The sequence below is a fragment of the Crocuta crocuta genome, unplaced genomic scaffold (assembly GCF_008692635.1).
Source record: "Crocuta crocuta isolate KB4526 unplaced genomic scaffold, BGI_CrCroc_1.0 scaffold36, whole genome shotgun sequence".
Classification (NCBI taxonomy): Eukaryota; Metazoa; Chordata; class Mammalia; order Carnivora; family Hyaenidae; genus Crocuta; species Crocuta crocuta.
Window position 1 is genome coordinate 7,331,512 of NW_027532203.1, and position 16,317 is coordinate 7,347,828.

Sequence of the window (16,317 nt, forward strand, 5' to 3'; positions counted from 1 at the left end):
TATTTCACTGTTCAAAAGATGGCAGGGGAACTGTTAGAAGCCTCTAAAATTTTAAAGTTGAAAGTATCAACGTGTAATTTTTTTCCTAACAAAATTTTTGTGCAGGTTACTGAGTTAAAATCAGATCTTGATAGGTATATGGAACAGTTCGGTGATGGTTCATTGAGTTCGACCTAATTATAACTTAAAGCTTTTCTTCCCTGATTTTTGTTTTAGATGCTATTCCGAGTTCAGATCAAATTCGAATAGCGCCGTCTTTAAAAAGCCAGAGAGGGTCAGTGTGGACAAAGACAAAAGCGGCCTTTGAAAACTGGGAAGTTGAGGTGACATTTCGCGTGACTGGAAGAGGTCGAATTGGAGCTGACGGCCTGGTATGAGAATTTCTTTAACTTAGAAAATGTGTATCAACGCATTTGCCACTAGCCTCTAAATGCCTCCTGTTATTTATATCTACAGGCAGTTTGGTACACAGAAAATCAAGGCTTGGAGGGGCCTGTGTTTGGATCAGCTGATATGTGGAACGGTGTTGGAATATTTTTCGATTCTTTTGACAACGATGGGAAGGTATGCTTGTTGTCAGGACGGTTAGCTACGTGAGTGTACTTGCTAACAAAGGCTGTGAGAAATTAGTTTATTTAAGACTTTTGTCAGGTTAGTAGTAGAGAAATCTCTAAATTATAGTTTAAATCATGATGATTAGTCTTTATAGAGCCAGGAGTTTAGAAATGTAAAGCTGTGAGCTCATGATTTGTTGTACACCAACTAGAGGTCATAATGGAGCTCTGACTCTGAGAACTTCGCAGTGACCTCCCTCCCCGGCCCCCTGTATGTGCTCAGTAATGCTGACGGATAAGCATGTATCATTGAGGTATAGGCCGTGAAACCAGTAGTGTTTAGAAGACTGTTACAGTTTGTTTTCACGAAAATGTCCATGTGCGTTACTACTGCTAGCTCACATAGTAATACTTTTTCCTACTTCAGTCACTTTTTGATCAGTTTTTCCAGTGCTGTCTTTAGGAGGGCCTGAAACAGAACCAAATGTACTTGTGAATTGGAAACATTCACTTGTGTGTTAGCGGCCTTAAGATTCATGATCTTTGTTTCAGCTGGTAGTTTCTCTGCTGATTGTCAGAAGTCCTTATTAACACTTTAAAGGAGAACTTTATTTTATTTATTTATTTATTTTTTAATATTTTATTTATTTCTAGGAGAGAGAGAGAGAGAGAGACAGCGTGAGCAGGGGAGGGTCAGAGAGAGAGAGAGTCACAGACTGAAACGGGCTCCAGGCTCCGAGCTGGCAGTCAGCACAGAGCCCGACGCGGGGACCGAACCCACGAACCGCGAGATCATGANCGCGGACGCTTAACCGACTAAGCCACCCAGGCGCCCCTAAAGGAGAACTTTAATAATAACTTCCTGAACACTGAGGCGTGTTAGTCCCCTAGTTAGTAACCCCCCTGGGTCGCAGTTGTCCCACGCTCACAGTGGCTCCTCACATCTGTGTTGTAGGTGATTTATTCACACAGGGCACATCATCAGTCTTTATTGAGGTGTTAAGAGACCTTTTTTGAATGATTAGAAGAGTTTACTCATTTTTTTTCTAAATAAGGAGAAGTCTTTTCTATTAGTTATTTTACCATTCTGAGTCCTAGAATTTTAGAAATGTAAGAGGCCTTATAGTACTTCTAGAATAATCTAGAATTCTTTGACCGAAGGACTTTAAAACAAATGTGTTCTTTTTATTTTTAGAAAAATAATCCTGCTATAGTGATCATAGGCAACAATGGACAAATCCATTATGACCATCAAAAGTAAGTGTGTGCTTTATATCTTAATTTGATTTCAGCTCCTTTTTGAAAACTTTGGAAAATATACTGTTCAAATCTGAACATTTTCCATCCAAGTACGAACCAGGCCTGACCCTGCTTAGCTTCCGAGATCGGGTGCGTTTTGGGTGCTATGGCAGTAGACTGAGCATTTTCCGGATGAGATAAGATTATTCTTTTTCTTGATATATTTTGTAACTTGGTGGAAAGATCTTATTTTAATTTGCCTCTGTTTTAAAGTTCATTCTATGGACCACCTCAGATTTCAAACAAAAAAAAATGTGTTGTTTTATTCAATCTAAAGTTATATAATACATTGAAAGGTTTATAAAATATTCCTAGTTCTCAGTAATGCAGTTAGTCATGTTTCTTTCAGCTTTATCTTTAAAAAGTAAAGTTCAGAGTCTTGACTGGACGAATGGCCAAGCCATAAGGTAGCCAGTGCCACCTCATTCATCTTTTGTGTTGCTGTATTTAAAGATTCTTAGTAGGCTACAAAACTTGTAAGTGTTTAGTATGTTTACACTGTGTGTGAATTATGTATGGACATTTTTTATTTTTGCATGTTTGTTGTGGGAAGGATGACCTGTGAGCCAGTCTGTAAACGATAAGAAAAATTACTTACCTGCACTTCTTTTACTGTGTCCTACCTTAGTGATTTCTAACCCTCCTGGCTCATCATGACCCCCTGTGGAGCGATTTAAAGTAGAGGGTGCCCAGGCCACTCCTTGGGAGTCTGCTTCAGGTCACTCCGAGGGGAATCTGGGAATTGGCAGTTTTAAAAGCTCTATGTGTATTAGATTGTGCTGTACAGGACTATGGCTCTAGTGTCACATAGGAAGGGGTGACTTTCCGCTTGATGTCAGCACTTGGAAACACTGGCTTCTGATGTTGTCCACAGTTCTGACAGGAATCACAGGAAAAAACTTGTGCCTTAACTTTGCGTCTTCTGAGTAAATAACTTCAGATATCCCAGGACTCTGCCAAAACTTGATGTAACTTTATCTTTCGGGACAGCGATCATTTTAAATAGTGAGTTTTTAAATACTGGGAAGCTCTGTTATGTTTTTCATTTGTTTTCCCTTTCTTCATACCGTAGCGATGGTGCCAGTCAAGCTTTAGCAAGTTGCCAGAGGGACTTTCGTAATAAACCCTATCCCGTCCGGGCAAAGATTATCTACTACCAGAAAACACTGACAGTAAGTAACGCGCTTAGAGATGATCAAATGGACATTATTCTCACGTGACTTTTCATTTTGAATCTTTGGTAGAAATTAAAGGCCTGTGAATTTGGATATTGTTTACACACTGAGCATTACTGTGAGAGAGCAGAAGCGGCTGCAAAGCTTGGTGTGAGTGGTGACGTGTTGTACAGCCTTGCCCGTGGGTTTGCAGTTAGTCAGTATGTGTTTAAACATCCTCCTTACTATGTCCCACACAGTGTATACATATATATGCCAGCCAGCAAGATACAAAAATGAGGAAGATAAAGGCCATATTCTCCGAAGAGCCTGTAGTCCCGTGGAGTGGAGACACTTATGTAACATTGCGACGCTATGTGATTCGTGCTGCAACACGCATACCCTTAAGTAATCAAGGGGTTAGAATCTTCCAGACTGCCAGGTGTGAGCCGGGAGGGTCAGGAACAGTTTCTCAGAGTTGAGCCGCACCCGAAAAGGGAAGTAGAAATTTCCTAAATGGGGTGCATATGCCAGGCAGAGAAAGCGGGCATAGGGACTCTTGAAAGATTTGGGAAAGGCATGTAGTTTGGCTGGAGGATAGAGGAGACCGTGGGAAGTGGGGTTGAAATGGTGGTGGTAGCCAGGCCCCTTGCGGGCCTCAGGTAGTTTATCCTGTTAGGAACTGTTTAAAGTTCTGAGCAGGAAAGTGAAATCAGATTTGCAGTTTGGGAAGATGACTTAGGCAGCTGTGTTCTTACAGCGGTGTCTGTGGAAGGAAACTCCAGCTCTTAAAGGGCCACTCCCTGTGCTCGGTACTTCACAGTTTCTCACTTATTTTCCAGCAGCCCTGTGGGGTGGGCATCCCCGTCTTGTACGCGGGGAGATTGAATATGGAAATGTTAAGTAGCTTCGTGTCCTACGCCGTAAGTAGCACAGCTGGGTGATTTGAACAGAGCGCTCCCTAAGCTGTAAGACTCCATCTAACTCCACCTGTGGTGTGAACCAAGGGAGAGGAAGGAAGAGAGGGAAGTGATTAGGAGGGAGAGACTGCAGGACTTAATACTGGTTTGCTTGGGTGGGGGGAGGCTGTGCACAGCTGCGGAGTCAAAGCTAGTTCTTGGGTTTCTGGCCAGTTGTGCAACTAAGCATTTGTTTGTGTTTGAGTGAGGAGTGAAGACAGAGTGGTGGTGAGCATTCAACTGTAGACACGTTGAGTCCAGGGTACCTCTTAAGTGCGTATATCTAGTTAGCAGTTCCACGATTACTAGTATTGTGAACTTTGCTTGATAAAGGTTTATCAATACCTGGTTATATAATACTTGTAAATAAAAAAAATCCTGTTTAAACTTTGCTCTCTCCCAAATTTTGCTCTTTCATGAGCTAGGCTTGCACAGGCTGTTCTTTAGAGAACTTTGTATTGGCTCAGTCTTAAATTCCAAACCAATTTAGAGATCTCAGAGTAGTTGAGGTGCCCGGTCTGTCATTATGGACTTGGACCTGAGTGCCACTATAACTGTTACACACCCGTTACAGTTTCATTAGGGTCATCAGTAAGCTGTGTCACCTTCATGTGGCAGAACCCAACCACCAACCACAGGGAGGGCAGGCACACACTTTAGTTCACAGATTGCCCCGGGGGGTGGGGGGGCTGCCTACACAACACAGTGCACCGAACCCATCGACAGTACCCAAAGTGTCCTCCCAGGAGGGTTCACGTTCAGAAGAGATCGGGCACGGCTGTGCATGTTAGCACATTAAAGATTCTAGGAAGTCTTGAAATAAACTTTTATTAAACTCTACGTGCCTCAGAATTGCCTTTTCACCTCACATCTGCGAATGTCTGTAGAGCTAGTGCTGCGAAAAATACGTTCAAGAGAGACTTGCCAAGACACATGACTGACTGAACGGTTCTAGCCTTTATGTTTGCTCAGTCTCTTATCTCTTCCTGTAATGTGCTCCCCACTTCTCTCTCTGTGGCAGAGTCCTGCTCAGTCTTGAACAGGCTAGGTCAGATCCCTGTTCCATTATTGGCAGAGAGATAATGACCTTTGTCTCCAAAACTCTGGGTTTTTTTCTCTAGTGCATGTTTGGCCTTTGAAATATGTTGCCTTGAATTACCAGTTAACTCTGGTTCGTATGTTTTTCTCATCAGTATGGTTGTAAACTTGTCAAGTACAGACATTATATCCTGTATCCTGTATAGTCCCTAATATCGTGCTCATTGTAGTAACTCAAGAGATGTTTGTTGAATTGGTACTTACACATTTATCTTGGCCCAGTTGTTTGAACTTCAGATGGGAAAACAGAGTAAGGGGAGTAAGAAACACTATTAGAAGAAGAACATAGTCACAACAAGTGATTTTTAAACACAGCCAGTGCAGCTTTGCACTGTGGCAGGATCGTAGCCAGTGAGGTTTATCTGAGGCGCGATTACTGCTAATTGAAAACTAAATACTGCTAGTGTAGTTAACAGTGGGCTGAAACTGTAAATGAAGAAAGCATACATATGGTACCTGTATAGTCCTGGACCCATCGTTCTTCCAGACTTCTAGTACAGTGAATATATTATTCTCTCTCTCTCTCTTTTTTTTAAAGAAATAGTACTAGACAGTAGAGACTCCTGTTGGATTTTCAGTTTGTTGAGGTTTAAGGAAAAAATACCAAACAGTCGAACATATATAGGGTTAGAATTAGAATGTGATTAACTTAACACCTTTTGTTTTTTATCTCTCAAAGACAAATGTCTTACCTGATTCTTGATTCCGATTTAAAAAACTGTAGAGGAGAACTGTTTGTAAATGGTGGAAACTGAAATAGGAGCATACTGATCAGAGGGAACAGAATATAAGTATCAGTCAACTAAACGGCAGGTGGTTCTAAAAAACTGGTAGGCGTTCACATGGTTCCACTCTATATGATACAGGACTTGCCCTTTGTATTGACGACTGTCTGCCTTTCTTACTGAAAGATCGCTGCATCCCTCTGCCTCCTCCCTCCACTCTCAGCCCCTCTGACGTTGGGTTGCTGGGAGTGAAAGGCTTGGCCACTGCTTGATTGGGATCAGATCAGTATCTGTGTGTCTCCTGGGTTCTTTGCTTTCTTGGGATTCCAAGATTCTTTTTTAAGACATTTTGGGTTATTACTTCCAAAATACATTCTGCACAGGGACACCTGAGTGACTCAGTTGGTTAAGCATCCAGCTCTTGATTTCGGCTCAGGTCATGGTCTCACTGTCTGTGGGTTCAAGCCCCACGCTGGGCTCTGTGCTGACAGCATGGAGCCTGCTTGGGATTGTCTCCACACCCCGCCCCTCCCCCACTTTCATTCATTCTCTCTCTTTCTCTTTCAAAAATAAATAAACTTTTAAAAATACATTCTGCCGAATAGAAACTGAGGCCTCCTTTCAGTATTTCCGTTTTATGCCTGGCCTTTTTGTTAATACGGCTTCTGTCACTTGTCTCTCTGCTGACTTACGACTGTCCAGCCACATCCCCTGCCCCAATTTAATGAAGAGAAGCTCACGACTTGCTAAGTTAATCTATTTAATTCTCAGTCAGCTGTAGTAGAAATTGTAAATTCATCCTGTTCGTTTTGGCTGTCCCTGGGGGTTCAGAATAAGTCTGATCCCTCTTCTGTACAAACCATTCAAAGAAAGTAGTCATGGTTCCCGAAGTCTTTGATTTTAGAAAGATTTTCGTGGAATGTTACCGACAAGTTCTCTTTAAGCCTTTGACACATAGTAGGGTTAAAATATTTAAAGTGAAGTACCTTGTATGATGAAACCAAATAAGTAAGGTTGGTTAATGGACAGGGGATTACCCTTTTTAATTTTTTTTTTTTTACCCTTTTTAATAATGAGAGAAAACTGATACCTTTTTGACAGTGGGCTCTTAGACCAAATATAAAGATCAGTTAGTCATAAATTGGCTATTTGAAATTCATCTTACAGTGCCTGTTATGAAAGCTACAGCTATAGTCTCTTTTTAGGTAATGATCAACAATGGCTTCACACCAGATAAAAATGATTATGAATTTTGTGCCAAAGTGGAAAATATGGTTATCCCTCCTCAAGGACATTTTGGAATATCTGCTGCAACTGGAGGGCTCGCAGGTAAATCTTGCCGTCATTTAATGTTAAAAGTTTGCGAATTGAGTGCCCTTGGGGATAGTGTGTTGTCGAGACATGTAGACTTGTTTACTGTCTGCCTTTTAAGACTGGCTGTGACCTTTCCATGGACCACGGGGCCTGTCCTCTGGTATCTTGGCTTCTTGGATGTGCCACTCTTTCCACTCCTGTGCTGGAAGCGCATGGCTGCCTGGGCTGCATCCAGTTACGTGCATGGCCCATCCGCTTGGGTGCTGCTGCATACTGAAGGAGATGTACTCAAAGTCAGGGCTGTAAAGGGGTCATTGCCAAGTGGTTTAGGATCCTGAAAGCTGTCTCAGCATATTTAAGTGAATTTGGTAGCCTGAGGAAATATTGGGGACTCAAGTGTCAACAAGATACATTTACCATTTTTACTGTTGTTTCCCCTACATTCGGTGACAAATGAACTTCTTATTGGACGTCAGTACCATCTTGGGTTCACATGGTACATTGTTAACTTTTTATTATTTTCAAGTATGTGATTGTTCTTTCCTCATCACAGGGAGGAGAGAGCGGATAGATTATATCTACCCTATTTTTAGTTAAGTTTGCCAAAGCTTAGCTTAAAGGATGTTATAAATATTACATGGCCGGTAATGGCCAGACCCAGGCAAGGCCTGGTTTGGATTTCTGACTTGCGGGTCCAGTGCTGTATCACACGGTACAGCCTCTCCCAAAGTTACATAACTTAACCGTAGTGTTATAATGTTCTCTTTAATCTGGCTGCCTAACTCCATCTCCATAATACTGGCAGAAAGCATAGAGATTGCCAGTTGAAATTAATTGCTCTTACTTTGTGGACGTGACTGGTATCCTAGCCAGGATTAGTAATTTAGGTCAGCGTTATGAGGTATGATCTGCTAAGTCCCCATTTTCAGCTTAAACAGCCTGAAATTGATTTGATTTTTAAAATATGATTTTAGATAAAGTAAAATTGTTAATATCTGCCATGTGAGGGAAACAAGTATGAATGATATTTAGATAGAATGATGATATTCTCTAAATTGGAAAGCTCTGAGATTAAAAGATGCTATTATAGTAATACCAGGACAACAGGGATAAGTCAGGGCTATCCCAGCAGGCCAGGACAAAGCAATGTCAAGTTCATAACAAGAAAGTAAGACACGAAGTGGTAAGTACTATAAAGAAAGGTTCAGAGACAGGTATGGGATTACATGAAGGACAGAATTTTGTATCATTTGGCTGGGGCACAGCCCATGAAGGAGTTTTGTGGGAAAATATGGGAGCATCTTGGTGCCAGTTTTAAGAGTTTGGGCTTGTTTTGACCTTTCGTTTGTTTGTTCATTCCCTTATCCCTTATTTATTATTATCCTTTATCCCCTTATTTTATTTTTTTAATGTTTATTTTTATTTTTGAGAGAAAGAGGCAGAGTCTGAGTATAGGAGAGGCAGAGAGAGAAGGAGACACAGAATCCCAAGCAGGCTGCAGGCTCCAGGCTGTCAGCACAGAGCTCAATGCAGGGCCCGAACTCACGAACCATGAGATCATGGTCTGAGCTGAAGTTGGACACTTTAACCGACTGAGCCACCCAGGCACCCATATCTCCTTGTATTAAACATGTGTTATTTATTAAGCAGTGTTAGATGTTCTGGTTTAGAATAAAAGAACGTGAATTTTAGTTTATTTCTGATGTAAATGTTTTTGGTGAATTTTTATCTCGAAGCTCATAGAGCATCATTCCCTTTACTAGATTAGAGCGAATATTTGTTATTTTTCATATAAATTATTTTTAAAGCAACAGATCTCTCTACAGTAATTTCACAATCATAAAAATAATCTATTATGGAACTTTTTCAGTTTTGTTTTTGTTTTCTTTTAATTTGTAGATGACCATGATGTCCTTTCTTTTCTGACTTTCCAATTGACCGAGCCGGGGAAAGAGCCGGTAAGTATAATCTTTTCAATGTATTCTTTTTTTTTTTTTTTTTTTCTGAGAAAGATAGAGAGAGACAGCATGATCAGGGGAGGGTTAGAGAGACGGGGACACACAGAATCTGAAGCAGGCTCCAGGCTCTGACCTGTCAGCACAGGCCCGACACGGGGCTCCAACCCACGAACTGTGAGATCATGACCTGAGCCGAAGTCAGACGCTTAACCAACTGAGCCACCCAGGCACCCCAGTATAATCTTTTCAAAAAGTTTATTTTTGCTTTGTCGGTAGCTCCTTGTAGGTGAAAACTTGGGAAGCCCAGCTTAGGTTTGGGTCTTGTTCCTGCCTGTTATCGCTGTATGACCTTATAAACATTATTCAACTTCCATTACCACCCCGTTTCCTCCTGGTTAAACGGAGACATTTCTGCTGTTGTGAGCATTAAATCAGACCGTGCACTGCTAGCAGGCACACAGTAAATGGTAGTGCCCAGCGTTATTGTTCTGTTGTGAGTTTTCATAGCGAGAGTCATTTGGCTATGATATAAATAAGAAAATGGCATTTTTATGTGAACCTTTCAACTAGTGGTGGGTTAGTTAAAATGAAGGGGAGAAAAGTATATTGAGGTTTATTATTTTCTTACCCTTTTAATTTTTTTTAATGATTCTGAATTCCAAAAAAGCCTACACCAGATAAAGAAATTTCAGAAAAAGAAAAAGAAAAGTATCAAGAGGAATTTGAGCACTTTCAACAAGAATTGGATAAAAAAAAGGAGGAATTCCAGAAGGGCCACCCGGACCTTCAGGGGCATCCTGGTGAGTCGGAGGAGGCTGTGCTCAGACTGCATGGAGCTGGTGGCGCCTGCATCCATCTCATCGTCCAGCTCTCGCCTCGCACGTCCCAGTAGTTTCCGGGGGCAGCATACGAGTAGATGTGCCGTCACAAGGCGTGGAGGTTGATGCTCCTCCCCCAGTAGGAGAGTGTGGCTTAGGACAGCGCGCAGTGAGATGCCGGGGGTGCCCATCCACCGGAGGGCAGGCTCTGTGAGCACAGGGATTCTGTTTGTGTGTTTACTGCTCTGCCCCCTAAACCTAAAAAAAAAAAAAAAAAAAGCCCCATTGCTGAGCTAGTTGTTGAGACTCAGTAAATATTTATGGAATGAAATCATCTAAGGTTTATGCCTTTCCTTTTTGAGTGGCACACGTTACCTTATTACAGAAATACTACGGGAAAAATGTCAGGAGGCTTGCGGAAGTAAAGTGAAGTGATTCCCTGGCTCTCCTTCCCTTTTACTGCTCGACAGAACTCTGGACCTTGAATTTTGCAAATTTTAAAACAATTAGTCTAAGCCAGCGTAAGTAAGAACTTAAGTGTGCTAGCTGTCCAAAATTAAACATGACAAGTCCAAATAGCATGGCTTTATATTATCTGCTAATTTTTATTTGGATTGTTCCCACCAGCACGGATGATCAAAGCTGTATAATAAAGCTCACAGCTAGCTTTTGTACCCCAGGTAGTATGTGATTCTCTAAATGATCAATGATGTGAATCAGACTTCATGCAGCTAAAAATGAAAGATAAATTTAATTCTTTTCTTGGATTTGTTTTAAATATCACCTGTGGTTTGTGAGTATGTCCTTTTGTAAAAAGTGTTCGAATGAAAAAATCTTATTTTCAGCATAGTCAGGTATAAAAGGAAAATCCACTGTTCTCAACTCCATTTTTTAATTTATTATGTAAGTAATTTAAAAATAAATTTAATACACAGATTTTAAGAGTGTAGTGTGATGAAATTCGACAAATATGCATACACACGTAACCGACACTCAAATCAGCACATAGAATATTTTTATCTCCCTGAGATGTTTGCTCATGCCTCTCTCAAGCCAGCCCCCACTCCACAGAGGCCATCGCTGTTCTAGTTCCTAGTAACATAGATTAGTTTTACCCTTTCGTTATGTAGAATTATACAGTATATTTGAAAGATTTACTTTTAGGTGGAAAAAAAAATTCAGAACTAATTTATAGTAAGTATTCAACCAGCAGAGATGGCAAAAAACAAATAGTAATTTTGTCATGATTGAATTGATGATCTGTAGGTTTACTGTTGGGGAGGTCATGCCACTGGAGTAGAACACAGTGGTGATGTCCTAATTTTATATATTTTTTTATTACTATTATTTATTTTAGAGAGAGAGATGAGAGTAAGGGAGACGGGTAGAGAGAGAGAATCTCAGCCTCCATGCTCCGCGCAGAGCCTGACATGGGGCTTAATCCCACGACGCTGGGATCATGCAATGCCTGAGCCTAAATCATGAGTCGGACGCTCAACCAACTGAACTACCCAGGCGCCCCTAATTTTACTATATATTGATACTTTAGGTACGGTATTTCAAAAACTATATGTGTTGGTGAGTTTAATAATATTTTTAATTTGCCATTTCCATTTCAGCAGATGAAATATTTGAGAGTGTAGGAGATCGTGAGCTGAGACAAATCTTTGAAGGACAGAATCGTATCCATCTTGAGATCAAACAGCTGAACCGACAGTTAGATATGATTCTTGATGAACAGAGACGATATGTCTCTTCCTTGACGGAGGAGATCTCTAAAAGAGGAGTCGGAATCCCAGGACAGCATGGACAGGTAAGCTTTCCAGATACATGTATGGGCCCTAGGCAGCCTCTGATGGAGAAGTAAAAACGAAAGGCTGCTGTGCAGTATGTTTGTACAGAATCGGATTCTTTTGTTTCCCCTCCAGATCACTCAGCAAGAGCTGGATACTGTGGTGAACTCTCAGCAAGAGATTCTGAGACAAGTAAATGAAGTGAAGTAAGTCCACAAAAGCAATGCCTGAGTGTTAAGTGATAAATTTATCCAAAATTCATAACATTGTTCTGTATATATGCAAGCGCATTATTATTGTAAGGATTCTGCATGAGGATAAGATTCGTGTTCTAAATTGTTTTTTCCTTGATTCATTTTATAAATAGGGGAATGTAAAGTACAGGAACTTCGATATTTAAAAACTACCAGCACCCCTAAATTGTCAAATTGTTCTAAGCCAGAAAAGGAAAAATGCTTTAGCGTCTTGTAAGAAAATATGTTTGTCACAGCTCCTTGACAGCCAGGGCTATTCATACATTTCTAAAATAAAAAGAATATATGTAATATATAAAAGTTCTACAGAAAGGTATTAGAAGAGTAAACATGTATAGCATCGTAGGGCTACAGTGCAGGCATACCTGACGCAGTAACTTTTTGATGGAATAAAGCCATTTGGAAGGAAGCATGCTATATGTGACCATATCTCTTTCATTACATCTTGGACCCTAAGAGTGACTGGACGCAGAGTTGGGGCAGAGTGGAGGTATTGTGTCTGGAGAACTTTGATAAGTTTCTAAAAAGTATTCACTTATGCAGGTAATTAATAGCTTTTGATGCCTAGAAATAGCCGAAATGTTCCGTTCCATAAGCTAGCCCTTTAGAGCACTCCCCCAGCGAATACAGCCCTTGACAAACAAGAATGTTGAGGTGAGTTCTTTAGTGCCTGAAAATTAAACAGTATTGGGTTAAACAGGAGGTGATAATATCTACAGCTAGAGATTAAAGACAACCCAATTTAAAACTGCAAATTTGTACTTCATTCCCTTGTACGATTAGGCATTTAAGAAAAATCTTTAAGTTGCGAACTCATGACTAGAATATTTATCACCCTAAATGAATAGTTAAAGTCTTTTAGAAATAGATTGGATCATGTAACGTTATTTTTAAAAGTCTTTATTTTGATATAATTTTAGACTTTGAACATTGCAAAAATAGTATTTCCATATATCCTTCACCCACCTTCCCCTGATGTTTACACCTTACATAACCATAGCACAGTTGTCTGAACCAAGAAATTAGCATTGGTACAGCACTGTTAACTAAAATAATGATTTTATTCAAATTTCGCCCATTCTCCATGAATGCTTTTTTTTTTTTTTTTTTTTCTGGTCCAGGGTCCTACCCAGCAACGCACATTGCATTTAGTTATTTCTCTTGAGACTTCTGCAGTCTGAAGTAGTTCACCTTCCCGTGTCTTTCATGACCAGTTTCTGCATTCAGCAGTTATTTATTTGGTCTACTGTCTCTCAGTTTGGGTTTGTCTGGTGTTTACTCATGATTGGATGGTGGTTCTGCAGTTTTGAGAAGAATACAACATCGTATCATGTTCGTGAAGTTGGTGTGTCTTATTGCTGTTGCTGTTGGCTGTGATCACTTGGTTCTGGTGGTTATTTCTTGCTTTCTCCACTTTCAAGTTACTATTTTTCCCTTGGTGATTACTTATATTTTGGAAAAGATACTTTGAGACAATGTAAATATGTAATATCCTGTTTTAGTTTAAACTTTTACTTGCTAGTTGTAGCATCCATTGATGTCTTGCCTGAAACAAGAATGAGATGTCTCCTAAATGCTAATTGTTTTCCTGTTTTCACCATTCCTTCCCATGTATTTTTGGGAATTCTGTAAGGACCAGCTCTCTATTCTCCTCCATTTATTTATTCAATCAATTATTTATACCAGATGGACTCATGGACATTCTGTGGATTATGATCCAATACTAGCATTATTTGTTGCTCAAATTGTTCAACTTTGATAACTCAGAACTCCTTCAGGTTGACTTCTGTGTTCTTTCAACAAGCCCTATCCTTTTTTTAAAAGCATTTCTTTACTTTCTGGTAAGCTATACTGTGTTTCAGGCTCATCTTGTGTTTTCTCTGTCCCAGCTCTAGAATCCACCACTTCTTCAATGAGCCCTGGTTCCTTTTATTGGAGAAAGGTATTCAGAAACCCTAGATCTGGGCACTAGGTGTGCTTATTACCTCTGTGCTGCTACTGCTTCTGGGCCATCTCAGTGGACAGAGCTGCGGATTATGTGAATGTTTAATAATCCACATGCTACGTGTATCTTTATTTTTGTACCTATCACTCTACATTTGTATTTAAAAGAAAACCCTGAGATTATCCACACACTTTGGATTCTTGTTGGACCAGGCTGGACTGAATAGGACAGAGTTGATTTTTACCTCGTCCTTTCCTTATTTGAAAATCCTTTCTCCAAGCTGGAGAAACCTGGTTCTTCTTATCTCTGACGTATTTACTTATTTTAGTGTGCACATAATGTATGCATAAAATGGTTTCAAACTGTTAACTTCTGTCACTGAGAGAAACATTTACTGATGGATTTATGTAAAGTTCCTTTTGCCTCTAGCCTTACGTTTGTAATGCAGACCCTATTTTCCAGACAGTTACTGAGTTCAATTCTCCTCTGCCCCACTCTCTTCAGTGTGGTTACGATACGCAGTTAGCATATAGTTAGATTTCTTTGTTAGTGTTTGTATTCTTCCCACATCCTGGTTGATTTTCATTGTGTGTATTTTGGGTATATGAAGGGTATGTAAATACTATGTTCTGTGAGGTTCTAAGAGTAGAAAGGTATGTGTTCACTGAAGTATCACTCCCTCTTCACCACTGTCACCCCATTCCCACCTGTCCCCTTCTTTCCAGCCTTTTCCCACCCACCAGATTGGGAACCTGTTGGTAACCTGTCCCATTAGTTTCTAGTTTGTTCGTCCTGTATTTCTTCTGCACGTGTGTATTTTCTTAGCTCCCCTTCTTTCTTATGTGAATGGTAGCATATTCTAGATACCCTTTTGTGCTTTGCTTGTTTCCCTTAACAGTAGTACTTGAACATCTGAAGATTCAGTTAGTGGTCAGTAAATCCTAGTAGTCAGTATTATCCGTGAAGGACATATTTAGGGCAGTTAGCAACCCTTGTAAACTCTCACTCACCAGTTGACAACAAATGGCATGCATACCATAAGTTAGTGTAAAACCTGAACTTGAGTTTCTAAATTTATCCTCTACAGTTTCTTTCCTTCTGGATTAAGCTTCAGGAAAAAAAATGTAAAGAGACAAGAAATACTAGCATCTTATGGAAAGGGTGAGCTGTGTCATTAGGGAGTTTCATATCCTTTGAGAGAATTACAGATTTTTTTGAGCAGAAGCATGCAGTACAGCCCCCTTCAATTTACAGAAAAAGAAAAAAAAGGCCCTGAATGATAGGAGGTCACAATATGGAAACAGTCGGAACTAGTTTCCTTATCTTCTTACTCTGAAGTGCTATTTCTAGCATTCTGGAAAGCCTTGCCATTTGTTATTTTCACGTTAGAAATTTTCAAACACACAGAGAAGTTGAGCATAAAAGCCTTCCGTCGTATCCCCATGCCCCCAGGCTCAACAGTTATTAACAGCTGGTTGTTGTCAGCCTGAGCCCTTCATCATGCATTCCCCTCATCAGCTTCGCCGCATTTTAGTGGCAGTGGTGTCTGGAGCCTAAATCCCTCATTTCCTTAGAGGTCATTGGAAGGTGGCACTGTCTCCTCAGGTTCCCAGTCTGGTTAAAAGGATTTCTCCCATCACTTGTTTGTTATCCTGAAATACTCCAAGAAAAGCAGAATAAGTACGTCACTCTTTTTTCCTTACCATTTTTCAAAATCATGAGTTGGCGCCCTGGCAACCTGCTGGGCTAAATTATGAGGTCGTGAGCAGTGGTTTTTTTTTTTTTTTCTTTTCAACTCCTGGATTTTAACATATTTTGCCATTATGATTCATTAGTCTTTACAATTGATATTCAAAGGGTCTCATCTTTGGTCACTAGCAACCCCAGTTAGCTCCTGTGTCCTTTTGACATAACCCCAGAACTCAGTAGTCTTTGATAGCTTCTTTTCTTTAAGATGTAAGACTTTCCACGTTTCAGAGCACCTGGCTGGCTCTGTCCGTAGAGCTTGTGACTCTTGATCTCAGGGTCATGGGCTCAAGCCTCCCATTGGGCATGGAGCCTACTTTAAAAAAATAAATAAAAAAGACTTTCCAGATTTCTCTTGTACATTTCCATCCCACATGTGACAAAAGGCATTTTTCTTTGGATCCCTTGTCTTTTTAAAAGTTTATCTAGAGAAAGAAAATGCTCACATGAGCAGGGGAGGGGCGGAGAGAGCATCCCAAGCAGGCTCTGCACTGTCAGGGCTTGAACTCACAAACTGTGAGATCATGACCTGAGCTGAAATCAAGAGTTGGATGCTTAACTGACTGAGCTACCCAGGAGCCCTTGGATCCCTTGTCTTTTAATGGGACATAGTGTGTATTATATAGACAGTCTAGTGCTTATTGCTACTGGGTTGTCATTGCTTCTAGGCCTTTTTTTTTTTTTTTTTTTTTTTTTTTTT

The 16,317-nt window shown here is 40.4% G+C and overlaps 1 protein-coding gene and 1 pseudogene across 1 annotated transcript in view; both read left to right on the forward strand.

Moving 5' to 3' along the window:
• The window catches only part of LMAN1 (lectin, mannose binding 1), a 33,957-nt gene that overhangs the window by 3,506 nt on the left and 14,134 nt on the right, over positions 1–16,317 (forward strand). The window contains exons 3-11 of the mRNA XM_077777599.1: positions 217–371; positions 457–564; positions 1,750–1,811; positions 2,926–3,025; positions 6,995–7,118; positions 9,003–9,061; positions 9,729–9,861; positions 11,499–11,692; positions 11,808–11,878. Coding sequence (XP_077633725.1) covers positions 217–371; positions 457–564; positions 1,750–1,811; positions 2,926–3,025; positions 6,995–7,118; positions 9,003–9,061; positions 9,729–9,861; positions 11,499–11,692; positions 11,808–11,878 — 1,006 coding nt within the window. The remainder of the gene's footprint in view (positions 1–216; positions 372–456; positions 565–1,749; positions 1,812–2,925; positions 3,026–6,994; positions 7,119–9,002; positions 9,062–9,728; positions 9,862–11,498; positions 11,693–11,807; positions 11,879–16,317) is intronic.
• Positions 5,387–5,516, forward strand: LOC144242758 (U4 spliceosomal RNA; annotated as a pseudogene).